The sequence below is a fragment of the Melozone crissalis genome, unplaced genomic scaffold (assembly GCF_028551555.1).
Source record: "Melozone crissalis strain CALT ecotype California unplaced genomic scaffold, PUWL_Pcris_2 ptg000111l_1, whole genome shotgun sequence".
NCBI classification, from domain to species: Eukaryota; Metazoa; Chordata; class Aves; order Passeriformes; family Passerellidae; genus Melozone; species Melozone crissalis.
The window spans coordinates 10,278,303-10,305,042 of record NW_026535888.1 but is presented as its reverse complement, the minus strand read 5'-3'; the positions used below and the strand labels follow the sequence as shown (position 1 = coordinate 10,305,042).

General features: G+C 57.5%; 2 protein-coding genes and 1 long non-coding RNA gene across 3 annotated transcripts; all 3 read right to left on the bottom strand.

Moving 5' to 3' along the window:
• Positions 1–1,837: 1,837 nt before the first annotated feature.
• Positions 1,838–7,586, bottom strand: LOC128947986 (interferon alpha-inducible protein 27-like protein 2A). Its single transcript, XM_054292537.1, has 4 exons — positions 7,482–7,586; positions 6,408–6,458; positions 5,874–6,035; positions 1,838–2,195 (listed from the first exon to the last, which is right to left on the bottom strand). Exons 1-4 carry the CDS (start codon positions 7,489–7,491, stop codon positions 2,098–2,100), a joined length of 321 nt encoding a protein of 106 aa, XP_054148512.1. The 5' UTR covers positions 7,492–7,586; the 3' UTR covers positions 1,838–2,097.
• A 917-nt stretch (positions 7,587–8,503) lies between these two features.
• Positions 8,504–11,887, bottom strand: LOC128947984 (interferon alpha-inducible protein 27-like protein 2A). The gene is made up of 6 exons (XM_054292534.1): positions 11,798–11,887; positions 11,505–11,564; positions 11,185–11,214; positions 9,595–9,645; positions 9,100–9,261; positions 8,504–8,874 (listed from the first exon to the last, which is right to left on the bottom strand). The coding sequence occupies exons 1-6, from the start codon at positions 11,799–11,801 to the stop codon at positions 8,762–8,764; spliced, it is 420 nt and encodes a 139-aa protein (XP_054148509.1). The 5' UTR covers positions 11,802–11,887; the 3' UTR covers positions 8,504–8,761.
• A 12,580-nt stretch (positions 11,888–24,467) lies between these two features.
• Positions 24,468–26,122, bottom strand: LOC128947990 (uncharacterized). Its single transcript, XR_008484078.1, has 4 exons — positions 25,811–26,122; positions 25,506–25,565; positions 25,148–25,210; positions 24,468–24,702 (listed from the first exon to the last, which is right to left on the bottom strand). It is a non-coding gene; the product is annotated as an uncharacterized LOC128947990 (long non-coding RNA).
• Between the last annotated feature and the right edge of the window lie 618 nt (positions 26,123–26,740).

Genomic DNA, 26,740 nt, shown 5'->3' with positions numbered 1-26,740 from the left:
TGGGTGATGTGACACAGGAGTCCCCATGGGATGCCCCCCCTTTGCCTTACAGGGAAATCCCTTTGCTCCAGCAGCACAGAGCTGGGCAGGCAGGACTGACTCTGCTTTTCCATCTTCCCCAGGAGGAAACAATTGGTTTGGAAACCATGAGGAGGTCAAATGGTTTTGCACAGTATTACTGTATTTGTTAGGAAGTTGACCCCAGCCCTTTTTTAGGTAGATTTTTTTAAACTAAGGAAGAAATCACTCATTTAGTCTGACCACTGGCACCAATTGCAGCAGAGCTATAAGAACTTGCCTTTTATCTTCAGTTTTCCCACCGCAATCCCAAGGAGCATTCCAGAAGTTTTCTGTTGTGTTGTGCTCTCAGAGGGAACAATTTTGGACATGCCAGGAGGAGCAAGTGGCAGAAGAGCTGTTGCAAGGTGCTGGGAATGTGCTTTGGGGAGGCAGGTAATTGATGGTACATGGCAAAACACTAATATAAATATGAAATCCCTAAGATTAATGGGTTTATATTCCAAACATCTCATTGAGGAGGTCCTTGGTGCTCAGCCACTGGCACCAGTGCTGGCTCTGCTCCAGGGAGTGTTGCACAGATGCAGAATGGTTTTTAAAGTCATAAAGGCTCAAAAGAACTTGGGCAGCTTGGATTCCTCTAGCCATAGAACTGAAATGTCCATTGGACATCACATTGCCCAGGCTGATGGATTTTCAGCAGATATTCAACTTTTCTTAAAGACCTGGGATGCCTGGCTTTCACCTCTCAGATGGGAGAAGGGAATGTATGACAATGAAACAGTGAAGTTGGTCAGAGCTTTACACCCCACATCTCAAAATGAATCCCAAGAACATTTTAATCTTGGAAAATACAAGTGGATGTGGGCAGCACAAGCCACACACCCCAGTTTGGTAGCCTTGATTCTTAGTCAGCCTTTGGGTGTGTCAAGAGGCTTTTTATCCTCTCTTCTGCACATTTATAGCATAAACAGCCAGAGCAATTTGCAAAGGTCTTTTGGACCTGCTGGGAGTCAGGCTGCAGCTTTGGAGGGAAGGGTGAGGGTGGTGGCACCTGAACTTTCTCCCCAGCTAAGCCCCAAACTCACCCCCAGCCCCAGCACACACTTCCCATCACTCCTGAGGATTGATGACCCCTCATGTTTTCTCCCTTCCAATCTGTCCCTGGGCGGTACCCTCTGTAAATTGGCCAGACTTTCCTACCTCGTTTGGGCATTATCAGGCAGAATTCCACAGGATGCTTTGCAGCCCTGTGATGAAAGGTGCTATAAAAATGCAAAGTGTTAATTCAGATGTAACTAGGTCAGCAGTGCATCATTACCTATATTAAACAGAGATTTTCTAATATGAGAATTTATAGAGTTCAATGTATGGTATTCATAAGTGAATTATTGAGACCCTCAAAAGAGTTTTTGTTTCAATCATACCTGTATTCTGGAAAAGTGATTAAAAACATTTAACCTTAATGAAAGAGTGCAGCCATCCTCCTTTCCTCTATGACGCTGGAATCTAAAAGCAGTTTACAAACCAGCTTGAAAGCAGAATCTCACAGATTTCATGTGGGGAGGGCTCAGTAGTTTTTAAGCCACAGTTAAAATTGCAGCTGATCACCTGCACAGCAGCACCTGGTGGTTCCCACTCACACTGGGTTCTGTTGCTCTGGCGTGGGCTGTAACTTCTCCCCTGCCCCAAACTGAGAGCAGGGGAACTGGGGGCAGCATCAGCGAGCAGGTCAGTGCTGGGGACTGAGCATCCCCTGTGCCCTGTCCCCCTCTAATGCCACCATCAGCCAAGAGAGCAGCCACACACAGACACCAACTCTGCTGCAAGCAAGGAGCTTTTATTGGCTTCAGGGAAATCACTGCTCACAAAATCCAAACCTTTTGAAAGGGGAGGCAGAGCCCTGAGGGGTCTGTGGGGGTTTCCCAGCACCTGCACTGTGCAAGGCACGGCTTTGGGATCAGCAACCTGCTGGAGTTCTCCTGGTTTGCTCGTATGGAGTTGTCTCCTGCGCAGGTTTTTCACGAGTTACTTTTTCTTGGGTTGGTCACTTGGGATTTTATCCTTTTTTTACATTTGTCACTTGGACGTTTCTTTCACTTGGACAGCAAGGGCACCAGTTGCTGCGCCAGCTGAGCCCAGGGCAACTTTGGCACCAACAGAAAGACCTGCAGCTCCTGCAGAGACAAATTGAGATGTGAACTCCCAGGAGCATCAAGGCTGCCTGCTGAGGGACTGAGCACTGGGCACAGCCAGCCAAGGACTCCTCCTGGGCAGGGAGAACCCAGAGAGTGTGGAGCAATTCAGAGCAGGGAGGGGTTAAAGGGCTGCTCTGGCTCTAGAGCCAAAGAGCCGCTCTTTGCCTCTGTGTCCCCATCCCTGCAGCCCCATTGTTCTCCCTGCCATGGAGATGCAGCCCAGCTCCCCTGCCCTCCCCACTCACCGACGGACTGCAGCACAGCCACGGTGCTGCCTGCAGCCACTCCGCCGCCGTTGGCGATGGCAGCTGCCGACATCATCTTGGCAGCGAAGGAGCCGGCGGCGATGCCGGCCTTGGTGAAACCCAGTGCAGCAACACCCAGTGGGACGCCAAAGAGTAGCACTCCTGCAGGGAGGGCAGAGCAGCGTTAGGGTTCTCTCTGTGACCCCCATCTCCCCCTGCCACCTGCCCCAGACCCGGCCTCCCCAAAAGCACCTGGGGAGCAGAGCGGGCAGCGAGGGCTGGGGCTGCAGGGACGGGGACAGCCCTGGGCGGCAGGAGAGGAGCAGCGTGCAGGGCTGCGGCAGCGGGGGCAGACACAACTCCATTCCAGGCACTGCCCAGAGCTGCCTCTCTTCCACCCACCAATTCTCCCCAGCCCTTGCAGCCCCCAGGACCCCACGGGGCTGGGACCGGGCAGTGAACCCGAGCGCTGCTCATCCCGTGCCAGACCCTCACCTGCTCCCACCGTGGCTGCAATGACAGTTCCAATGGCACTTCCACCGTCCCCTGAGAAAGAAAAATGCAGGAGAGTAGGAAGAACATGAGCATGGACAGCAAAGCTCCCCTGAGCAGCAGCAGCTCCTCCAGCCTCCCCCTGCCTCCAGCCCCTGAAGACCCCTGGGAAGAGCCCTCTGGAGAGGTGGGTGCCACTGCCCCCCCAAATTGGGAGGAAAAGGGGGAAGGGGCACACCCCGGAGTGCCCACCCACCCTGTCCTTTCCACCGCCCCCACAAACCCAGAACAGCACAGGACACACAGCACGTGTCAGCCCAGTCTGTCCCCTGCACTGCCCAGATGGCCCCTGTGCCCACAGCCACCACTGAGCACGGAGTTCCTCGTGTTCAGATCTGTGGCCAATCCATGCATGCGTCAGACCCAGAGCCCCTCAGTGGCTGGAGGATGCTCAGGATGGGGTTTTGGGGGTGGCTGCCCTTTGTGGGCGATGGGATGCTCCAGGATGCAGGCGAGGTTCAGTGGTTTGAGCTGTGGGGGCACCTGGAAGGCTGCACCCCACTAAGAGCATCCTCAGCTTGTGCCAGGGAATTGGCCTGCAGTCAGCTCTGCTCCCTGAGCACACCCAGCCCCTTTCTGCTCTGCTTTTCTGTCTCTGGCCAAGTGCTGCCAGTGGACACAGCAGTTCTTGCCACAGAGCACTCACCTGCCTGCACAGCCCCAATGCCCTCAGCCCCAACCCCGACCCCAGCAGGTCCTGGCTCTTCTCACCACATTGGGATGGATCCCTTTCCCACACTTTGGGCACACTCAGACCAGTGAGGGCTTCAAGAGCTGCTTTGGCTGCAGAGTAAGCTCAGGCTACAACCCCGTGTTCCACCCAGCGCAGCTCAGCCCATCTGCACTAAAGCCCCTCTCAGCTGGAGCCCAGCGCCCCGTGCCGGGCAGGGCAGGGTCCCAGAGGCAGCAGCAGCTCTGCCGGCTCCTTCAGCCCTCCGGGAGGAGACAGCTGCTCCTCTCTGGATCAGGAAACCATGGAATATCCTGAGCTGGAAGGGACACACAGGACCATCAGCCCATCTGCCGCCCAGGCCACCCCAAGAACCCACCCTGAGCCCCAAGCATGGCTCAGTGGGACCCAGGAGCTCTGGATGCAGCAGGGAAATCTCCTTTGCCTTCTGACCAAAGCTGCGGTTTGTAAAGCATTGTCTTCTGGCTGGCTCTCTGGGATGGCCTCTAGAATCCTCCAGAACCAGGGGGGAGCAGGGGCGAACCCCAGGGTCCCTGTGCCCCCCTCAGGACCTAAACCCCCACCCGAGGAACCTCCCAGCTCACCCATGGTCGTCTGGGCGGGAGCGAGATCTGCGATGATTCTGCTCTAATCCCGGATCCTTGGGGAACGAGAACAACATTTTGCGTAGGCAGCAGATGAGATCAGCGGGGCTTTCTTGCCCTGCGCGATCGCCTCCAGCCACCCCTCTCCCACCCAGGAACTCCCGCCCCCTCCCCTTAAAAGCAGAGACGAGCCCGCGGCCACCACCACCCTCCCCTGCTCCCGCCCGGCCGGGTTTTGGTGGCTGCTCCGCCGGCACAGCGAGGGGAGCAGCCCCCGGTTCTGTCCCCCCCATTACAGAAAGGCTGCTGTCCCCAAACACCGGCCGCCCGTCAGCAACCTGTGTGGACTCTGCTCTGAGGGACAAGGGCTGCAGGACAGTACCAGCAAAGGTGTGTCGGGTCAGCTGATGTACGAGGTGTTCTGAAGCCGCTCGCTCGGTTTCACTCTCTCCTTAACCCTTGATGGTGCTGTCTCTGCTCGAGCAGGGCCGGGGCTCTCCCGTCCTCACCCTGGGGTGTCCCCTCAGGAGCCCTTTGGCCCCCAAGGCCTCGGGCGGGGGCTGAGGGGGAAGGACGCGCCGGGCCGGGGCTGCTCAGGCTGTGCCGGGGCTCCTGTGGCTTCACGGAGCCTTTCCCCAGCAGGTTTGGGGCCGATGAAACTACGCGGCTCCGAGGAGCACCCACAGCAGCCTGGAGAGCAGAGCTGGAGCCGCTCTGCCTCCTCCTCCCCACAGGGCAGCCTCAAAAACCGGCTGAAACCCCTCTCTGCACGCCCCCTTTGCTTCTGCTGCGCGGGGTCAATTGTATCTGTACTATGGAAAAGTGATTAAAAACCTTTAACCTTAATGAAAGAGTGCATCCATCCTCTGGCTTGGGCTGTAACTTCTCCCCTGCCCCAAACTGAGAGCAGGGGAACTGGGGGCAGCATCAGCGAGCAGGTCAGTGCTGGGGACTGAGCATCCCCTGTGCCCTGTCCCCCTCTAATGCCACCATCAGCCAAGAGAGCAGCCACACACAGACACCAACTCTGCTGCAAGCAAAGCACTTTTATTGGCTTCAGGGAAATCACTACTCAAGAGAATCCAAAGCTTTTGATAGGGGAGGCAAAGATCTGAGGGGTGTGTGGGGTTTTCTCAGCTGCATTGTGTAAGGCACGGCTCTGGGATCAGCAACCTGCTTGGCTTCTCTTGGGTTGCTTGTCTGGAGTTGTCACCTCCTCATGTTTGTCACCCGAGTTACTTTTCCTTGGGTTGGTCACTTGGAGGTTTCTATCACTTGGGCAGCAAGGCACCAACTGCTGCGCCAGCTGAGCCCAGGGCAGCTGTCAGCCCAGTTTTGGCAGCAAGAGAGAGACCTGCAGCTCCTGCAAAGACAAATCGAGATGTGAACTCCCAGGAGCATCAAGGCTGCCTGCTGAGGGACCGAGCACTGGGCACAGCCAGCCAAGGGCTCCTCCTGGGTAGGGAGAACCCAGAGAGTTTGGAGCAATTCAGAGCAGGGAGGAGCTGAGTTGCTCTGGCTCTAGAGCCAGCGTGTTTTCCCTGCCATGGAGATGCAGCCCAGCTCCCCTGCTCTCCCCACTCACCGATGGACTGCAGCACAGCCACGGTGCTGCCTGCAGCCACTCCGCCACCGTTGGCGATGGCAGCTGCCGACATCATCTTGGCAGCGATGGAGCCGGCGAGGATGCCGGCCTTGGTGAAACCCAGTGCAGCAATGCCCCCCGGGACACCAAAGAGTGCCAATCCTGCAGGGAGGGCAGAGCAGCGTTAGGGTGCTCTCTGTGACCCCCATCTCCCCCTGCCACCTGCACCAGACCCGGCCTCCCCAAAAGCACCCAGGGAGCAGAGCGGGCAGCGAGGGCTGGGGCTGCAGGGACGGGGACAGCCCTGGGCGGCAGGAGAGGAGCAGCGTGCAGGGCTGCGGCAGCGGGGGCAGACACAACTCCATTCCAGGCACTGCCCAGAGCTGCCCCTCCACCCCTCTTCCTCCCACCTGCACCCCAATTCTCCCCAGCCCTGGTCCTTGCAGCCCCCAGCCCAGCCCGGTCCCCAGGACCACGCGTGGCTGGGACTGGCCAGTGAACCCGAGCGCTGCTCATCCAGTGCCAGATCCTCACCTGCTCCCACTGTGGCTCCAATGACAGCTTTAATGATAATTATATTCCCCCCTGAGAAAGAAAATGGCAGAAGAGGAGGAAGGACATGAGCATGGACAGCACAGCTCCCCTGAGCAGCAGCAGCTCCTCCAGCCTCCCCCTGCCTTCAGCCCCTGAAGAGGCCACTGGTGGAGTGGTTCCCAATACCCCCCCAGATTGGGAGGAACAGGGAGAAGGGGCACACCCCGGAATGCCCACCCTGCCCTGCCCGCCACACCCACCTACCTGGAACAGCACAGGACACACAGCACGTGTCAGCCCAGTCTGTCACCTGCACTGCCCAGATGGCCCCTGTGCCCACAGCCACCACTGAGCACGGAGCTCCTTGTATTTAGACCCATGGCCAATCCATGCATGCGTCAGACCCAGAGCCCCTCAGTGGCTGGAGGATGCTCAGGATGGTGTTTGGGGGTGGCTGCCCTTTGTGGGTGATGGAATGCTCCAGGAGGCAGTCGAGGTTCAGTGGTTTGAGCTGTGGTGGCGCCTGGAAGGCTGCACCCCACTAAGAGCATCCTCAGCTTGTGCCAGGGAATTGGCCTGCAGTCAGCTCTGCTCCCTGAGCACACCCAGCCCCTTTCTGCTCTGCCTTTCTGTCTCTGACCAGCGCTGCCAGTGGACACAGCAGTTCTTGCCACAGAACACTCACCTCCCTGCACAGCCCCTGATCCCCTCAGCCCCAACCCCAGCAGGTCCTGGCTCTTCCTGCCACATTGGGATGGATCCCTTTCCCACACTTTGGGCACACTCAGACCAGTGAGGGCTTCAAGGGCTGCTTTGGCTTCAGAGTAAGCCCAGGGTACAACCCCGTGTTCCACCCAGCGCAGCTCAGCCCATCTGCACTAAAGTCCCTCCCAGCTGGAGCCCCGTGCCCTGAGCCCGGCAGGGTCCCAGAGGCAGCAGCAGCTCTGCCAGCGCCGCCCTCCTTCAGCCCGCCGGGAGGAGAGGGGAGAAGGGGCGAACCCCAGGGTCCCTGTGCCCCCCTCGATCTGCCCCCCTCAGGGACCAGACTGCCATCCCAGGAACCTCCCAGCTTACCCATGGCCATCTGGATGGGACGAGATCTGCGATGAGTCTGCTCTAATCTCGGTACCTCGGGGGAACGAGAACAAGATTTTTTTGCGTGGCCGGCAGCTGCGACCAGCGGGGCTTTGTTGCCCGACACGATCGCCCCCAGCCGCCCCTCTCCCACCCAGGAGACCCCGGCCCTTCCCCTAACAAGAAGAAACCCCCCTCCTCTCCCCAGCCCCGGCTGCTCCCCGGCCGCTCCGCCGGCACAGCGAGGAGAACCCCCCGTTATTGTCCCCTCCTCAGAGAAAGGCTGCTGTGCCCACACACCCACGGCGGCTCCTCACGCCTCCAATCTCTCGTCCGTTTGTTGTGCTCTGAGGAGGCGAGGGCTGAGGAAAGGCGGAGCTAAGGGGAGCGGCCGCTCAGCTGATTTCCGAGAAATCAGCAAGGAAGCCGCTCGCTCAGTTTCGCTTTCTGGGTAACCCTTGATGGTGCTGCCTCTGCTCGAGCAGGGCTGGGGCTCTCCCGTCCTCACCCTGGGGTGTCCCCTCAGGAGCCCTTTGGCCCCCAAGGCCTCGGGCGGGGGCTGAGGGGGAAGGACGCGCCGGGCCGGGGCTGCTCAGGCTGTGCCGGGGCTCCTGTGGCTTCACGGAGCCTTTCCCCGGCAGGTTTGGGACCGATGAAACTCCGCGGCTCCGAGGAGCACCCACAGCAGTCTGGAGAGCAGAGCTGGAGCCGCTCTGCCTCCTCCCCACAGGGCAGCCTCAAAAACCGGCTGAAACCCCTCTCTGCACGCCCCCTTTGCTTCTGCTGCGCGGGGTCAATTGTATCTGTACTATGGAAAAGTGATTAAAAACCTTTAACCTTAATGAAAGAGTGCATCCATCCTCTGGCTTGGGCTGTAACTTCTCCCCTGCCCCAAACTGAGAGCAGGGGAACTGGGGGCAGCATCAGTGAGCAGGTCAGTGCTGGGGACTGAGCATCCCCTGTGCCCTGTCCCCCTCTAATGCCACCATCAGCCAAGAGAGCAGCCACACACAGACGCCAACTCTGCTGGAAGCAAAGCACTTTTATTGGCTTCAGGGAAATCCCTGCTCACAACAATCCAAACCTTTTGAAACGGGAGGCGAAGATCTGAGGGGTCTGTGGGGGTTTCCCAGCACCTGCACTGTGCAAGGCACGGCTTTGGGATCAGCAACCTGCTTCGTTTCTCTTGGGCTGCTTGTCTGGAGTTATCTCCTCCTCATGTTTGTCACTCAAGTTACTTTTTCTTAGGTTTGTCACTTGGGCTTTTATCCTTTTTTAGGTTAGTCACTTGGAGGTTTCTTTCGCTCAGTTAGCTGGGCACCGGTTGCTGCGCCAGCTGAGCCCAGGGCAGCTGTCAGCCCAGCTTGGGCACCAACAGAAAGACCTGCAGCGCCTGCAAAGACAAATCGAGATGTGAACTCCCAGGAGCATCAAGGCTGCCTGCTGAGGGACCGAGCACTGGGCACAGCCAGCCAAGGGCTCCTCCTGTGCAGGGAGAACTCAGAGAGTGTGGAGCAATTCAGAGCAGGGAGGGGTTAAAGGGCTGCTCTGGCTCTAGAGCCAGCGTGTTTTCCCTGCCATGGAGATGCAGCCCAGCTCCCCTGCCCTTCCCACTCACCGACGGACTGCAGCACAGCCACGGTGCTGCCTGCAGCCACTCCGCCGCCGTTGGCGATGGCAGCTGCCGACATCATCTTGGCAGCGACGGAGCCGGCGGCGATTCCGGCCCCGGTGAACCCCAGGGCGCCGAGGAACACCGGGACGCCAACCAGTGCCAATCCTGCAGGGAGGGCAGAGCAGTGTTAGGGTGCTCTCTGCGACCCCCATCTCCCCCTGCCACCTGCACCAGACCCGGCCTCCCCAAAAGCACCCAGGGAGCAGAGCGGGCAGCGAGGGCTGGGGCTGCAGGGACGGGGACAGCCCTGGGTGCCAGAAGAGGAGCAGCGTGCAGGGCTGCGGCAGCGGGGGCAGACACAACTCCATTCCAGGCACTGCCCAGAGCTGCCTCTCTTCCACCCACCAATTCTCCCCAGCCCTTGCAGCCCCCAGGACCCCACGGGGCTGGGAACGGGCAGTGAACCCGAGCGCTGCTCATCCAGTGCCAGATCCTCACCTGCTCCCACTGTGGCTCCAATGACAGCTCCAATGCCACTTCCATTGTCCTCTGAGAAAGAAAATGGCAGGAGGAGAGGAAGAACATGAGCATGGACAGCACAGTTCCCCTAACCAGCAGCAGCTCCTCCAGCCTCCACCTGGTTTCAGCCCCTAAAGCCCCCTGGGGAGAGGCCTCTGGAGGAGTGGGTCCCAATGTCCCCTCAGATTGGGAGGAACAGGGAGAAGGGGCACACCCCAGAGTGCCCACCCTGCCCTGCCCGCCACACCCACCTACCTGGAACAGCACAGGACACACAGCACGTGTTGTTATGAACAAAATTCGGGTAATATTTTTTGTGAGAAAAAGTTACAAAAAATAAAGCAGCCAGACCACGGATAGCTGCTGAAGTTCTTCGTGTTTTGTTATTGTAATCACGAGTCGTTGTGGCTAATCGCTCCTTTTGTATCAGCAGAGCCTCGCCCGAGGCTAAGTTGTACCTTTCTCAGAAGGGTGGGAACCTTCCGGAACAGTAGAAGAGACCTGAGAAGGTGAGGGGGGCTATGCAAAGTGACTCCAAGACCACAATGCAGCATGGGTCCCCCGGTGTACAGAGAAGACCCCAAAACGACGAGCCACCTAAGAGTTGAGAGACTGGAGTGATGTCTGGACTTGAGGAGCCGAGTGCTGAGCCTGCAGAGATGCGGAACACCTTCAGAGCCTCTTGCCCTGACCAAGAGAGACGACCCCGGCGGTGAGACCAGGCCGACTGAGCCGGCAAAAGTACCATCTGACGGGATCAGCAGGCCCTAAAGGCTCCCACGAGGACGTGATCCCCAGCTCTGCCCCTTGTGGACAGAGCTGCGCATATCCTCCTGCTCTGAGTCGCTTTGGGAGAGACGACGGAGACTGCAGACCCGTCGAGCTGCCCAATCCTGAGCTGATCACTTTTAATAAAGGCATTGAAAAAGGAGAAGAAGTCTCCGGGCCCTTTGTTTATTTCACGTGTCAGCCCAGTCTGTGTCCTGCACTGCCCAGATGGCCCCTGTGCCCACAGCCACCCCTGAGCACGGAGTTCCTCGTGTTCAGATCTGTGGCCAATCCATGCATGCGTCAGACCCAGAGCCCCTCAGTGGCTGGAGGATGCTCAGGATGGTGTTTGGGGGTGGCTGCCCTTTGTGGGTGATGGGATGCTCCAGGATGCAATCGAGGCTCATTGGTTTGAGCTGTGGTGGCACCTGGAAGGCTGCACCCCACTAAGGGTCACCTCAGTCGGTGCCAGGGAATTGGCCTGCAGTCAGCTCTGCTCCCTGAGCACATCCAGCCCCTTTCTGCTCTCCATTTCCACCTCTGGCCAGTGCTGCCATTGGACACAGCAGTTCTTGCCACAGAGCACTCACCTCCCTGCACAGCCCCTGATCGCCTCAGCCCCGACCCCTACCCCAAGAGATCCTGGCTCTTCCCACCACATTGGGATGGATCCCATTCCCTCAGTTTGGGCACATTCAGACCAGTGAGGGGTTCAAGGGCTGCTTTGGCTTCAGAGTAAGCCCAGGCTACAACCCCGTGTTCCACCCAGCACAGCCCAGGCCCCCTGCCCTCTCCACTCACTCTCAGATCTGCGATCCTTTGCTGCTGCTCCTGCAAGGGAGGACAATGAAGCGTTAGGGTGCTCTCTGTGACCCCCATCGCCCCCTGCCACCTGCACCAGACCCGGCCTCCCCAAAAGCACCCGGGGAGCAGAGCGGGCAGCGAGGGCTGGGGCTGCAGGGACGGGGACAGCCCTGGGCGGCAGGAGAGGAGCAGCGTGCAGGGCTGCGGCAGCGGGGGCAGACACAACTCCATTCCAGGCACTGCCCAGAGCTGCCCCTTCCCTCTTAGCAGCACAAGCAGTGAAGCCGAGCGCTGCTCACCCCGTGCCAAATTCTCACCTCCAATTGTAGATCCAGTGATGAGCAGAGTGATGATGGCAACGGCGACTACCCGTGTACCTAAGATGGAAAAGGGCTGAAGGGCAGCAGTGTGGGCAACAAAGCCCCTCTCAGCTGGAGTCCAGCGCCCCGTGCCGGGCAGGGCAGGGTCCCAGAGGCAGCAGCAGCTCTACAAGCACCGCCCTCCTTCAGCCCTGCAGAGGCCCGGGAGGAGAGGGGAGCAGGGGCGAACCCCAGGGTCTCTGTGCCCCCCTCAGGACCCCGGCCCCCACCCCAGGAACCTCCCAGCTCACCCATGGTCGTCTGGGCGGGAGCGAGATCTGCGATGATTCTGCTCTAATCCCGGATCCTTGGGGAACGAGAACAACATTTTGCGTAGGCAGCAGATGAGATCAGCGGGGCTTTCTTGCCCTGCACGATCGCCCCCAGCCGCCCCTCTCCCACCCAGGAGACCCCGGCCCCCTCCCCTCACAAGAAGGGACCCCCCCGTCTCCCCAGCCCCGGCTCCTGCCCGGCCGCTCCGCCGGCACAGCGAGGGGAGCAGCCCCCGTTATTGTCCCCCCATTACAGAAAGGCTGCTGTCCCCACACACCCACGGCGGGACCGCGGCTCCTCACGCCTCCAATCTCTCGTCTGTTTGCTGCGCTCTGAGGAACCAAGGGCTGCAGAAAAGGCGGAGCTAAGGGGAGCGGCCGCTCAGCTGATTTCCGAGAAATCAGCAAGGAAGCCGCTCGCCCAGTTTCGCTTTCTGGGTAACCCTTGATGGTGCTGCCTCTGCTCGAGCAGGGCCGGGGCTCTCCCGTCCTCACCCTGGGGTGTCCCCTCAGGAGCCCTTTGGCCCCGATGGCCTCGGACGGGGGCTGAGGGGGAAGGACGCGACGTGGGCTGTAACTTCTCCCCTGCCCCAAACTGAGTGCAGGGGAACTGGGGGCAGCATCAGCGAGCAGGTCAGTGCTGGGGACTGAGCATCCCCTGTGCCCTGTCCCCCTCTAATGCCACCATCACCCAAGAGAGCAGTCACACACAGACACCAACTCTGCTGCAAGCAAAGCACTTTTATTGGCTTCAGGGAAATCCCTGCTCACAAAATCCAAAGCTTTTGAAAGGGGAGGCAGAGCCGTGAGGGGTGTGTGGGGGTTTCTCAGCTGCATTGTGTAAGGCACGGCTTTGGGATCAGGAACCTGCTTGGCTTCTCTTGGGTGTCTTGTCTGGAGTTATCTCCTCCTCATGTTTGTCACTCAAGTTTCTTTTTATTAGGTTTGTCACTTGGAGGTTTTTATCCTTTTTAGGTTGGTCACTTGGAGGTTTATTCCCTTTTGGGAACCAGGCACCGGCTGCTGCACCGGCTGCTGCACCAGCTGAGCCCAGGGCAGCTTGGGCACCAGCAGAAAGACCTGCAGCGCCTGCAAAGAAATATTGAGATGTGAACTCCCAGGAGCATCAAGGCTGCCTGCTGAGGGACTGAGCACTGGGCACAGCCAGCCAAGGACTCCTCCTGGGCAAGGAGAGCCCTGAGAGTTTGGAGCAAATCAGAGCAGGGAGGGGTTAAAGGGCTGCTCTGGCTCTAGAGCCAGCCCGTGCTCCCTGCCAAGGAGATGCAGCCCAGCTCCCCTGCCCTCCCCACTCACCGACGGACTGCAGCACAGCCACGGTGCTGCCTGCAGCCACTCCGCCGCCGTTGGCGATGGCAGCTGCCGACATCATCTTGGCAGCGACGGAGCCGGCGGCGATGCCGACCTTGGTGAAACCCAGTGCAGCAACACCCAGTGGGACGCCAAAGAGTGCCAATCCTGCAGGGAGGGCAGAGCAGCGTGAGGGTGCTCTCTGTGACCCCCATCTCCCCCTGCCACCTGCACCAGACCCGGCCTCCCCAAAAGCACCCAGGGAGCAGAGCGGGCAGCGAGGGCTGGGGCTGCAGGGACGGGGACAGCCCTGGGCGGCAGGAGAGGAGCAGCGTGCAGGGCTGCGGCAGCGGGGGCAGACACAACTCCATTCCAGGCACTGCCCAGAGCTGTCCCTTCTCCTCTTGCCTGCACCCCAATTCTCCCCAGCCCTGGTACTTGTAGCCCCCAGCCCAGCCCAGCCCCCAGGACCCCACAGGGGTGGGACCGGGCAGTGAATCCGAGCGCTGCTCATCCCGTGCCAGATCCTCACCTGCTCCCACTGTGGCTCCAATGACCATTTTAATGGCACTTCCACTTCCACTTCCATTGTCCCCTGAGAACGAAAATGGCAGGAGGGGAGGAAGGACATGAGCATGGACAGCAAAACTCTCCTGAGCAGTGCTGAGCACTCTGTGCCGGGCAGAGCAGGGTCCCAGAGCCAGCAGCAGCTCCTCCAGCCTCCCCCTGCCTTCATCTGCCTTTTGCCTCTCAAGACCCCTGGGAAGAGGCCTCTGGAGGGGTGGGTCCCAGTGTCCCCCCAGGCTGGGGGGAACAGGGGCACATCCCGCAGTGCCCACCCACCCTGCCCTGCCCTGCCCTGCCCTGCCCTGCCCGCCACAGCCACCAACTCGGAACAGCAAGGGACACAGGACAGGTGTCAGCCCAGTCTGTCACCTGCCACCAGCACAAGGTCAATCAAACAGAGTTCATAACAAACTCACCCACTGCCTTGCCAGCCCTTCCCTGTGCAGGGCGAGAGGGAGCAGGGCTGGCAGCAGTGCCCACTGGAATCCCTTCCTGGAGCACAGCAATTCCCAGGGCACTCAGCAGGTACCTGCACACCCACCACCACTGCAGCCCCTCCTGCAATGCCCTTCTGCTTTCGGGGCACCTCTCGCTCCTACAGCTCTTCAGAGGTGCCCAGGCTGCTGGGGCTTCCCAGTGCCTGCCAGGCTGCCTGGCAGGGACCTTGGGGTCAGGCATCTGCTTGGCTTCCCTTGGGAGGTCACAAAGAATGACAGAATGAACTAGGCTGGAAAAGACCTTTGAGATCATCTAGTCCAACCTGTGACCTCACACCCCCTCATCAACCTAACAATGGCACTGAGAGCAACATCCAGTGTCTTTTTAAACACATCCAGGGATGGTGACTCCACCACCTCCCTGGCCAGACAATGTCAGTGCCCAATCAGTCTTTCAGTGGAGAACTTTTTCCCTGATGTCTCACCCAAACTTCCCATGAACTTTACCTGGATTATCCCCATTGTTGGGACCATCATCGGGACCATTGTCGGGACCATTGTCAGGACCATTCCCAGGACCACCATCAGGACCATTCTCAGGGCCACCACCAGAACTATCCTCAGGACCACCACCAGGACCTTCCTCAGGACCATCCCCATCCTTGGGTTTATCACCATGATCTGTCTCATCCCAGGATTTCTCATCTGAATTTCTCTCCTTCTTGGGCTCATCACCAGGAGTTGTGTGCTCCCCAGATTTCTCATCCAAAAGTGTCTCCTCCTTGGGTTCCTCCTCTGGAGTTGGCTTCATCTTGGACATCTTGGCAGAGTCTCCTGCACCAGTGACAGCAGGATAGATGTCAGCCCAATTTTGGCACCAAGAGAGAAACCTGCAGCTCCAGGCTGGTCCTGCCCCTCCCTCACAGCAGCATCCTGAGTCTCTCCTTCCCAGCACTCACAGCCCCAGCCTGGCAGTGAACCCCAGTGCCAGACCTTTACCTCCAGTGGCAGCTCCTTTGCCTCTGTGTCTCACAGCAAAGAGGGGAAAAAGCAGGAGGGCAGGAGGGAGAAAAGGAAAAAGAAAGCAAAGGGGACAGGGAAGTTGGAAGAGGGAAGGAAGCAGCGCTGCCCACCTGCCCCCGGCATTGCTCACCTGCCTGCGGTGCCCAGTGCACTGGAATGGGCCCGTGGTGCCCGATGGACTGGGATGGTCCCGCGGTGCCCGGTGCCCTGGAAAGGTCCCGGTGCCCGCCCCGGGGCCGCCCCGTCCCAGCCACACCCAGGGAGGAGGCAGCGGGCTGAGCTTGATTCTCCATTCGGGCGGTCAGACACAGCAAGGGGGGCACGGCACACAGGTGAGGGTCCCGGCCGCAGAACCAGAGGGGTTCCAGAGTCACGGCAGATGAGTGCGAGGGTCCTGTTGCGTACGGGAGGGTCACGGCACCCTCAGACTCTGCCCAGGCCCCTTCCTCAACCAGGGCTTGGTGGATGCTCCCCGTTATTGCCCCCAAGGTGAGCAGGGCCCCTTATTGCCCCCCCTGCACAGAGAAAGGGGGTGCTGTCCCCAAACATCCACTGTGGGAGCACAGCACTCCACACCACCAGCCTGTCCTGTGTCTCCTGTGCTCAGAGGGTCAAAGGGCAGCAGGAAAGGTACCAACAGGTAATGTCACCACAGGTAATTTCCGAGAAATTGCTCAACCACAGAGTTTCGGTTTCATTCTAATCAACAATTGATTCTACTGTCTCAGCTGCAGCAGGGCTGGGGCCCCCCCATGCCCAGGACTTTGGACCTTGCGGTTTTCCCTGCAGGGAGCCTGTGCCTTTCCACTGTGGGAAACTGCGAGGAATACTTCTAAAAATAGATGGTCTGGAACAAAATTAAGTCAACTTAGACAACATTGTATCTGAAAACTGTTCCTTCATAACAAAAAAACAAACAAACAAAAAAAGTTACCCTACCCTACCACCCTACCCCTGAGCCACGATGCACACCAGGCACCACCACACACACCCACACCAGAAATGCACTTTTAATAAAGGTTTCAAAAGAATTTATTACTCAAGGCCATCCAAATCTGTTAAAGGGGCAGCTGCTGTTTGGTGGGGGCATTCTAGTCCATGCTGTGGGAAGACATGAAGCATGCTGCTTGGAAGGAAGGAAATCGCCTTCTGTTCACTGCCCATGGTGATCAGGCTCTCTTCTTCTGTTCAGCAAGGCATTGTATGTCCTCCCTATAAAGACAAGAGTATCAGGTCCCAGAAGCATCAAGGCTGCCTGCTGATGGACCAGCATGAGGCAGGAACAGCCAAAAATATCTCTCCAGTAAGAGTCTCCTCAGTCTGTGCCAGAGAATTGGCTGCAGTCAGCTCTGCTCCCTGAGCACACCCAGCCCCTTTCTGCTCTCCATTTCCACCTCTGGCCAGCGCTGCCAGTGGACCCGGCAGTTCTTGCCACAGAGCACTCACCTCCCAGAACAGCCCCTGATGCCCTCAGCCCTGACCCCTACCCCATCGTGTCCTGGCTCTTCCCACCACATTGGGATGGATCCCTTTCCTCATCTTTGGGCACATTCAGACCAGTGAGGGGTTCAAGGGCTGCTATGGATTCAGAATAAGCCCAGGCTTCAACCCCGTGTTCCACCCAGCACAGCCCAGCCCCCCTGCACTCCTCACTCACCAAAATGGAAACGTACACCCAGGAGATTGATATCGATGTTCAAAGGTTCATTCCTTGCTATTCCTGCAGGGAGGACAGAGCAGTGTTAGGGTGCTCTCTGTGACCCCCATCTCCCCCTGCCACCTGCACCAGACCCGGCCTCCCCAAAAGCACCCAGGGAGCGGAGCGGGCAGCGAGGGCTGGGGCTGCAGGGACGGGGACAGCCCTGGGCGGCAGGAGAGGAGCAGCGTGTGGGGGGCTGAATATATGTATTGTTATAACAGCAATAAGAATACAAAAGCTGAAATGTAGTGAGAGTCCTATGTATTGTATAAGTGGGTCCTAGCTATTCTAAATGAGCCACAGCTGCGAAGTCCTTAGTTGGGCAGCAGCTGTGGCTCGTAAAGATAGCTGGGATAAAAGGGGTATGTTGAGAGCCCAGGAGGAGCCCCTGAGAAGACATGAAGAACTGTGCTGCAGAGAAGAACAGCTTAGGGCAGTATGGAACTTGAGAAATATGAATGCGATAAGATAAGAACAACTGGTGACCCCGACGTGATAGAGAACATGCAGCCACAAAGAACATCGAGAGAAGGTATGGATCCCCCCAATATGAAGAGAGGACAGCCGAGAGCTGTGGCAGCCAGAGAGCTGGGACTTTAGAATATAATATGGCCTTTGAATCAAGGAGCTGTTACAGCAGAAAGTTGTGAGATTATGACCTTTGAGGAAAAGAGCCTTGGAACATCTAGGGATTTGTATCTGTGTATCCAAGACAGCCAAGAGCTGTGACAGCCTGAGAGCTGGGACTATATGTGTATTGTAATTGTATAATTGTTAAAAGAAAAGGGCGGAAATGTGGGGGCCTGAATATATGTATTGTTATAACAGCAATAAGAATACAAAAACTGAAATGTAGGTGAGAGTCCTATGTATTGTGTAAGTGGGTCCTAGCTATTCTAAATGAGTCACAGCTGCAAAGTCCTTAGTTGGGCAGCAGCTGTGGCTCATAAAGATAGCTGGGATAAAAGGGGTGGGTCAAGAGCCCAGGAGGAGCCCCTGTGAAACCATGAGGAACTGCACTACAGGAGAACAGAGAAGAGCTACGTGGCAGAGAACCAGCGAGAAGGTATGGACTCTTTAAGAATATAATAACAATATGATAACAACAGCAACGTGCAGGGCTGCAGCACCGGGGGCAGCCAGAACTGCTGGCACTGCCCAGAGCTGCCCCTTCCCTCTCTGCAGCACCACCAGAAGTGAAGCCAAGCGCTGCTCATCCCGTGCCAAATTCTCACCTATAATCAGAAGTGCGATAACAAGTGCCGCGACAAATCCCAGAAGAAATGTAATCACGAATGACTCAAAGCCTAAGATGGAAAATGGCAGATGAGCAGGAGTTGGGCACTAAAACTCCTCCTGGCTGGAGGCCCGTGCCCTGTGACGGGCAGGGTCCCAGAGGCAGCAGCAGCTCCTCCTTCAGCCCTGCAGACACCCGGGAGGGGAGGGGAGAAGAGCAGAACCCCAGGGTCTCTGTGCCCCCCACTGCAGATCCCATGTCCCAGACCCCATGAGACACTCAACTTACCCATGGTCCTGGGATCCAGACCTGCCATCTGTCTGCTCTAAGCCTGGTCCCTTGGGAAGCAAGAACAAGATGTTTTTCCATGGGCTGCTGGTGGCATAGCAAGGTTTGCCACCTTGCACCCTCACAATCACCTCTCTCCCACCCAGGAGACCCTGCCCATGCTCTAAAAGCAGAGACCCCTCAGTCCCCACCCAGGCTCCTGCCTGGCCCAAGGCTACGTGTGCTCTGCCGTGTGTAAACAAAGGTGGCACAGACTCAGAGCTGCAGGGATACTGAGATATTTACTGTGAGAAAGGAGCTGGTTTTATACCCTTCCTCAAGACACGCTATTTCCTTGTATGTTTTTTATCACTAAGGGACCTATCACACATTGCCACATCAGCAATCATTAAACATTCTTAAGGCTTTCTTATCATCCTTTTATGGGGTGATCTCGTGCCATCCAGGTGTCTGGCAGATTCCCATAGGCTCCTCTCCTTAGGGTGTCCACCAAGTGGCATTTCTTCCCAAGGTCAGGGGAGACGTTTCCTAATACAAGAATTTATAGGGTTCAAAGTATGGTATTCATAAGTGAATTATTGAGACCCTCAAAAGAGTTTTTGTTTCAATCATACATGTGTTCTGGAAAAGTGATTAAAACCTTTAACGTTAATGAAAGAGTGCAGCCATCCTCCTTTCCTTTATGATGTTGGAATCTAAAAGCAGTTTACAAACCAGTACACAACCTAAAAGCAGAATCTTACAGATTTCATATGGGGAGGGCTCAGTAGTTTTTAAGCCACAGTTAAAATTGCAGCTGATCACCTGCACAGCAGCACCTGGTGGTTCCCACTCACACTGGGTTCTGTTCCTCTGGCGTGGGCTGTAACTTCTCCGCTGGCCCAAACTGAGTGCAGGGGAACTGGGGGCAGCATCAGTGAGCAGGTCAGTGCTGGGGACTGAGCATCCCCTGTGCCCTGTCCCCCTCTAATGAGCAGCCACACACAGACACCAACTCTGCTGCAAGCAAAGCACTTTTATTGGCTTCAGGGAAATCACTGCTCAAGAGAATCCAAAGCCTTTAAAAGAGGAGGCAAAGATCTGAGGGGTCTGTGGGGGTTTCCCAGCACCTGCATTGTGCAAGGTAAGGCTTTGGGATCAGGAAGCTGCTTGACTTCTCTTGGGTTGCTTGACTGGACTTGTCTCCTCCTCATGTTTGTCACCCAAGTTACTTTTCCTTGGGTTGGTCACTTGGGTTTTGTCCTTTTTTGGGGTTGTCACTTGGATATTTGTTGTTTCTTTAGGTTTGTCACTTGGGGTTTTCTTCCACTTTGATAGCCAGTCACCACTTGCTGCACTGACTGATCTCAGGGCAGTTTTCAGCCCAGTTTTGACAGCAAGAGAGTAAGCTGCAGATCCTGCAAGGACAGATCATGGTGTGATGTCCCAGGAGCATCAAGGCTGCCTGCTGAGAGACCGAGCACTGGGCACAGCCAGCCAAGGACTCCTCCTGGGCATGGAACACCCTGAGAGTTTGGAGCAATTCAGACCATGCCATGTGTTGCCTGCCATGGAGATGAAGCCCAGCTCCCCTGCCCTCCCCACTCACCAATCGTCTGTAGCACGGCCACCTCGCCATCTTCAGCCACATCGCCATCAGCTCCCATTATCATCTTGGCAGCAACGGAGCCAGCGGCAATGCCAACCCCGGTGAGCCCCAGCGCGCCAAAGATCGCCGGGAGGCCAACCAATGCTACTCCTGCAGGGAGGACAGCACACCTTTAGGGTGCTCTCAGTGAGTCCCATCTCCCCCTGCCACCTGCACCAGAACCGGCCTCCCCAAAAGCACCCGGGGAGCAGAGCGGGCAGCGAGGGCTGGGGCTGCAGGGACGGGGACAGCCCTGGGCGGCAGGAGAGGAGCAGCGTGCAGGGCTGCAGCACCGGGGGCAGACACAACTCCATTCCAGGAGGGCCAGAGCTGCCCCTCCACCCCTCTTCCTCCCACCTGCACCCCAATTCTCCCCAGCCCTGGTACTTGCAGCCCCCAGCCCAGCCCAATCCCCAGGGCCCCATGGGGCTGGGACCGGGCAGTGAACCCGAGCGCTGCTCATGCAGTGCTGTACCCTCACCTGCTCCCACTGTGGTTCCAATGACAGCTCCAATGCTTTTCTTTTTCTTTCCTGAGAACGAAAATGGCAGGAGGGGAGGAAGGATTTCCCGGTCCTGAGCAGTGCTGAGCACTCTGTGCCGGGCAGAGCAGGGTCCCAGAGCCAGCAGCAGCTCCTCCAGCCTCCCCCTGCCTTCATCTGCCTTTTGCCTCTCAAGACCCCTGGGAAGAGGCCTCTGGAGGGGTGGGTCCCAGTGTCCCCCCAGGCTGGGAGGAACAGGGGCACATCCCGCAGTGCCCACCCACCCTGCCCTGCCCTGCCCGCCACAGCCACCAACTCGGAACAGCAAAGGGACACAGGACAGGTGTCAGCCCAGTCTGTCACCTGCCACCAGCACAAGGTCAATCAAACAGAGTTCATAACAAACTCACCCACTGCCTTGCCAGCCCTTCCCTGTGCAGAGGGAGAGGGAGCAGGGCTGGCAGCAGTGCCCACTGGAATCCCTGCCTGGAGCACAGCAATTCCCAGGGCACTCAGCAGGTACCTGCACACCCACCACCACTGCAGCCCCTCCTGCAATGCACTTCTGCTTTCGGGGCACCTCTCGCTCCTACAGCTCTTCAGAGGTGCCCAGGCTGCTGGGGCTTCCCAGTGCCTGCCAGGCTGCCTGGCAGGGACCTTGGGGTCAGGCATCTGCTTGGCTTCCCTTGAGAGGTCACAAAGAACGACAGAATGAACTAGGCTGGAAAAGACCTTTGAGATCAAATCACACCTATGACCTAACACCCCCTCATCAAATAAACCACAGCACTGATGCCACCTCCAGTGTCTTCTTAAACACGTCCAGGGATGGTGACTCCACCACCTCCCTGGCCAGACAATGTCAGTTTCTAATCAGTCTTTCAGTGAAGAACTTTTTTCCTGGTGTCTAACAAAAACTTACCCTTCTTTCTACTTCGTCTAGCCTCATTCTTGGGTTTGTCACCTGGATTTGTCTCATCCTTGGATTCCTCATTTGAAATTGTCTCCTCTTCGGGTTCATCACCAGCAATTGTCTCCTCGCCACATTCCTCGTCTGAAATTGTCTCTTCTTCAGGTTCATCACCAGGAGTTATCTCCTCACCAGATACCTCATCTGAAATTGTCTCCTCCTTGGGCTCATCACCAAGAGTTATCTTCTCACCAGATTCCTGATATGACATTGTCTCCTCCTTGGACTCATCACCAGGAGATGTGTGCTCCCCAGATTTCTCATCCAAAAGTGTCTCCTCCTTGGGTTCCTCCTCTGGAGTTGGCTTTCTCTTGTACGTCTTGGCAAAGTCTCCTGCACCGAGTGACAGCAGGATAGATGTCAGCCCAATTTTGGCACCAAGACAGAAACCTGCAGCTCCAGGCTGGTCCTGCCCCTCCCTCACAGCAGCATCCTGAGTCTCTCCTTCCCAGCACTCGCAGCCCCAGTCTGGCAGTGAGCCCCAGTGCCAGACCTTCACCTCCTGTGGCAGCTCCTTTGCCTCTGTGTCTCACAGCTAAGAGGGAAAAAGGCAGGAGGGCAGGAGGGAGAAGAGGAAAAGGAAAACAAAGAGGAAGAGAACAGGGAAGGTGGAAGAGGGAAGGAAGCAGCGCTGCCCACAGCATTGCTCACCTGCCCGTGGTGCCCAGTGCACTGGAATGGTCCCGGTGCTGTCCCTGGGGCTGCCCCATCCCAGCCACACCCAGGCAGGAGGCAGAGGGCTGAGCATGAGTCTTTATTCAGGGGGTCAGATACAGCAAGGGGGGCACAGGACAGCGTTGGGGTCCCAGCCATGATACCAGGGTATTGAGGCAATGAACCCCTAAACAGGGAATAATGTCCATTGACTCCATGATTGCAGAAGGCTGATCAAATGCTAAGCTATACTATACTATACCATGCCATGCCATGACATACCAATTACTAGGAAAAGCCAATCACCCTTTGCCAGACAGTCACAAGACATCTCTGACCTAATTGGTCAATCAATCAAAACACGATCACCAGAGTCCAATTAAGAAATCCCTCTTCAGTAAACAATCTCATTCCACATGTGCACATGCGCACAACAACAGATGCAGCAAGTGGAGATAAGAATTGTTTGTCATACTTTTTCTGAGCTTTCTAACATGCTACTCACATGTAAGAGCTTCTCACAGCTTCCCAGGAAAATCCTGGGAGAGAGAATTATGTCTCTGTCTGTTCAAAGGATATGTGACTACTACACCAGGGGGGTTCCAGAGTGTGGGGTCATGGCAGTGCACGCAAGCAAAGCAAACCCAGGAATTCAGTCCCTGCTTCCCGCGGGCAGGGAGGGGTTCAGCTCCTCCGGGAGAGCGGGACTCCTGCAGACGGGGCAGACCCAGCAAAGTCCAGCTCCAATGCCCTCCCTACTCACCGTTTCTGAAAATGAAGCCAAAATAATTCAAATTCCTAAAGAAGTCGATGATCTCACCCTTTACCAATCCTGCAAGGAGGGCAGAGCAGCGTTAGGGTGCTCTCTGTGACCCCCATCGCCCCCTGCCACCTGCACCACACCCGGCCTCCCCAAAAGCACCCAGGGAGCAGAGCGGGCAGCGAGGGCTGGGGCTGCAGGGACGGGGACAGCCCTGGGCGGCAGGAGAGGAGCAGCGTGCAGGGCTGCGGCAGCGGGGGCAGACACAACTCCATTCCAGGCACTGCCCAGAGCTGCCCCTTCCCTCTCAGCAGCACCACCAGAAGTGGAGCGCTGCTCATCTCATGCCAAATTCTCACCTGTAAGCAGAAGTGCCATGGCAAATCCCAGAAGAAATGGAATCATGAATGTCTCTAAGCCTAAGAAGGAAAATGGCAGATGAGCAGGAGTTGGGCACTAAAGCTCCTCCTGGCTGGAGCCCTGTGCCCTGAGCCGGGCAGGGCAGGGTCCCAGAGGCAGCAGCAGCTCCTCCTTCAGCCCTGCAGACACCCGAAGGGGCGAACCCCAGGGTCCCTGTGCCCCCCCACTGCAGGTCCCATGTCCCAGACCCCATGAGACACCCAACTTACCCATGGTCAGCTGGACACGAGCGAGAGCTTCAATGAGTCTGCTCTAAGCCTGGCCCCTTGGGAAGCAAGAACAAGAAATCTTTCCATGGGCAGCAGGTGGGGTCAGCGAGGCTTTGCTGCCCTGCACGATCGCCCCCAGCCACCCCTCTCCCACCCAGGACAGCCCGGCCATCCCATAAGAGCAGAGACCCCTCAGCGCCCACCCAGGCTCCAGCCCAGCCCAAGGCTACCTGTGCTGCTCCGCCAGCACACGGACTCAGACCCGCAGGGATACTGAGATATTTATCGAGGGAAAGGAGCTGGTTTTATACCTTTCATCAAGACCCACTATTTCCTTGTACGTTTTTTTAATCACTAAGTGACCTTTCTCACATTGCCATATCAGCAACGTTCTTAACGTTTTCTTATCATCCTTCAATGGGGTCATCTCGTGCCGTTCAGGTTCCGGCAGGCTCCTCTCCTTAGGGTGTCCAAAAAGTGGCATTTCTTCCCAAGGTCAGGGGACACCAGTTATTCCATGCTGCCATGGCATTCTGCAGGCACAGCCCACAGCCTGTTATCTCTCCCCACCGATACAGCCAGGTGAGCAGGGCCCCTTATTGCCCCCCCTACACAGAGAAAGGGGGTGCTGTCCCCAGACACCCCCTCTGGGAGCACAGCACCCCACACCACCAGCCTGTCCTGTGTCTGCTGTGCTCTGAGGGTCAAAGGACTGCAGAAAAGATGCCAAAAGGGAATGTCAGAACAGGCAATTCACGAGAAATTGCTCAATCACTGAATTTCACTTTCATTCTCATCAACTGCTGATGTTGTCTCTGCTGGAGCAGGGCTGGGGGCTCCCCCATCTCCAGGACATTGGACCTTGGGGTTGTCCCTGCAGGGAGCCTGTGGCTTTTGACTGTGGGGAACTATGAGGAAATATTTTGAAAATAGATGATCTGGAATGAAAATAAGTCAACCAAAACAACCTTGTATCTGAAAACTGTTTATTGAAAATGCAAAAGAAATTTTAAAAAAAGAAGAAATTACGCTACTAAAAAGTGTAGAAAAGACAGAGAAGGAGGAAGGAAAATGGAAAAGGAGTGTGGGGAGAGAGAAAGAGAGGAAGCCCGAAATCTGCTTCTGTTCACTGGCTGTGGTAATCAACAGTACTTCTTCTGGATCTCTTTGCATGAGCTCAGAGGATCATCCTCGTGTTCTCCTCCTATAAAGACAGGAGTGTCAGGTCCCAGAAGCATCGAGGCTGCCTGCTGATGGACAAGCAGGAGCCAGGGACAGCCAACAATGTCTCTCCAGCAAGAGTCTCCCCAGTCTGTGCCAGAGCATTGGCCTGCAGTGAGCTCTGCTCCCTCAGCACACCCAGCCCCTTTCTGCTCTCCATTTCCACCTCTGGCCAGTGCTGCCAGTGGACACAGCAGTTCTTGACACAGAGCACTCACCTCCCTGCACAGCCCCAATGCCCTCAGCCCTGATCCGTACCCCATCGTGTCCTGGCTCTTCCCACCACATTGGGATGGATCCCTTTCCCACACTTTGGGCACATTCAGACCATGGATGGCTTCAAGGGCTGCTTTGGCTTCAGAGTAAGCCCAGGGTCCAACCCCGTGTTCCACCCAGCACAGCCCAGCCCCCCTGCCCTCCCCACTCACCAACACGCATATGCAGACTCGTGGAAGTCATAAAGATCCGTATGGGCCGTCCCATTGCCAGTGCTGCAGGGAGGGCAGAGCAGTGTTAGGGTGCTCTCTGTGACCCCCATCTCCCCCTGCCACCTGCACCACACCCGGCCTCCCCAAAAGCACCCGGGGAGCAGAGCGGGCAGCGAGGGCTGGGGCTGCAGGGACGGGGACAGCCCTGGGCGGCAGGAGAGGAGCAGCGTGCAGGGCTGCGGCAGCGGGGGCAGACACAACTCCAGCCAGAACTCCAGGCAGCGCCCAGAGCTGCCTCTTCCCTCTCAGCAGCACCCAAGCCAAGCCGACTGCTGCTCATCTCGTGACAAACTCTCACCTGCAATTGCAACGCCAATGGCGAGTCCTGCAAAGAATGCAGCGGCAACTGGAAGAAAGACTAAGAAGGAAAATGGCAGATGAGCAGGAGTTGGGCACTAAAGTTCCTCCTGGCTGGAATCCAGCGCCGTGTACCAGGCAGGGCAGGGTCCCAGAGGCAGCAGCAGCTCGGCCGGCACCGCCCTCCTTCAGCCCTGCAGAGGCCCCAGACGGGAGAAGGGGCGAACCCCAGGGTCCCTGTGCCCCCCTCCCCCTCTGTCCCACTGCAAGTCCCGTGTCCCAGACCCCACCAGACACCCAACTTACGCATGGTGGGCCCGGCGGGAGCGAGAGCTGCGATGACCCTGCTCTAATCCCGGTCCCTTGGGAAGCAAGAACAAGATTTCTCTGCATAGGCAGCAGGTGGGTTCAGAGGGGATTTGCTGCCCGGCACGATCGCCCCCAGCCGCCCCTCTCCCACTCAAAGCCCCCGGCCCCTCCCCTCACAAGAAGAGTTCCCCCCAGCCCATGCACACGATCCTGGCCGTCCCAGGGACCAGTGCCTGCTCCGCCGGCACAGCGAGGGGAGCAGCCCCCGGTACTGTCCCCTCCTCAGAGAAAGGCTGCTGTCCCCGAGCACCCACCGCGGGACCGCGGCACCTCAACCTCTGCTGCGTCTTTAGTGCTCGGAGGGGACAATGGCGGCCGAAAATAAGTGGACCCACCCTTGCACCTTCCGGCAGGAAAGGCGGGGGTGGATCAACTGATTTCCCAGAAATTCTTAATTTCTGTTTAAGTCTTGGTGTTGCTGCCTGTGCTAGAGCAGGAGTGAGGCTCTCCCGTCCTCGGGGTCGCGCATACGGGCATATGAAGAAGTATGTAGGGTTGGGAGGGAGGGGCGGGCGCCGCGGGGCTGGGGGCGCGGGGCACGGGGCTGCCCCTCTGCCGGCCGTGTCCCCCAGCCCCAGTGAGGGCCTGCAAGGAGCCCGTGGCCATGGTGAAACCCGAGAGCGGGCAGGGGCTCTGGGGGCACCTCCTGCCCACCCCCAGTCCCATCCTCAGCCTCTCCCTGGTGCTGCCCAGGCGCAGGCACTGCCCAGATGGCCTCGGTGCCCGCAGGCACCTGGGAGCTCTTTATATTTGGAGCCATGGCCAACCCATGTGTGCCTTGGAACCAGAGCCCCTGGGCAGCTGCAGAGTGTTCAGGCTGGTGTTTCAGGGTTTTGGCTGCACTTTGAGGCTGATGGGATACTCCAG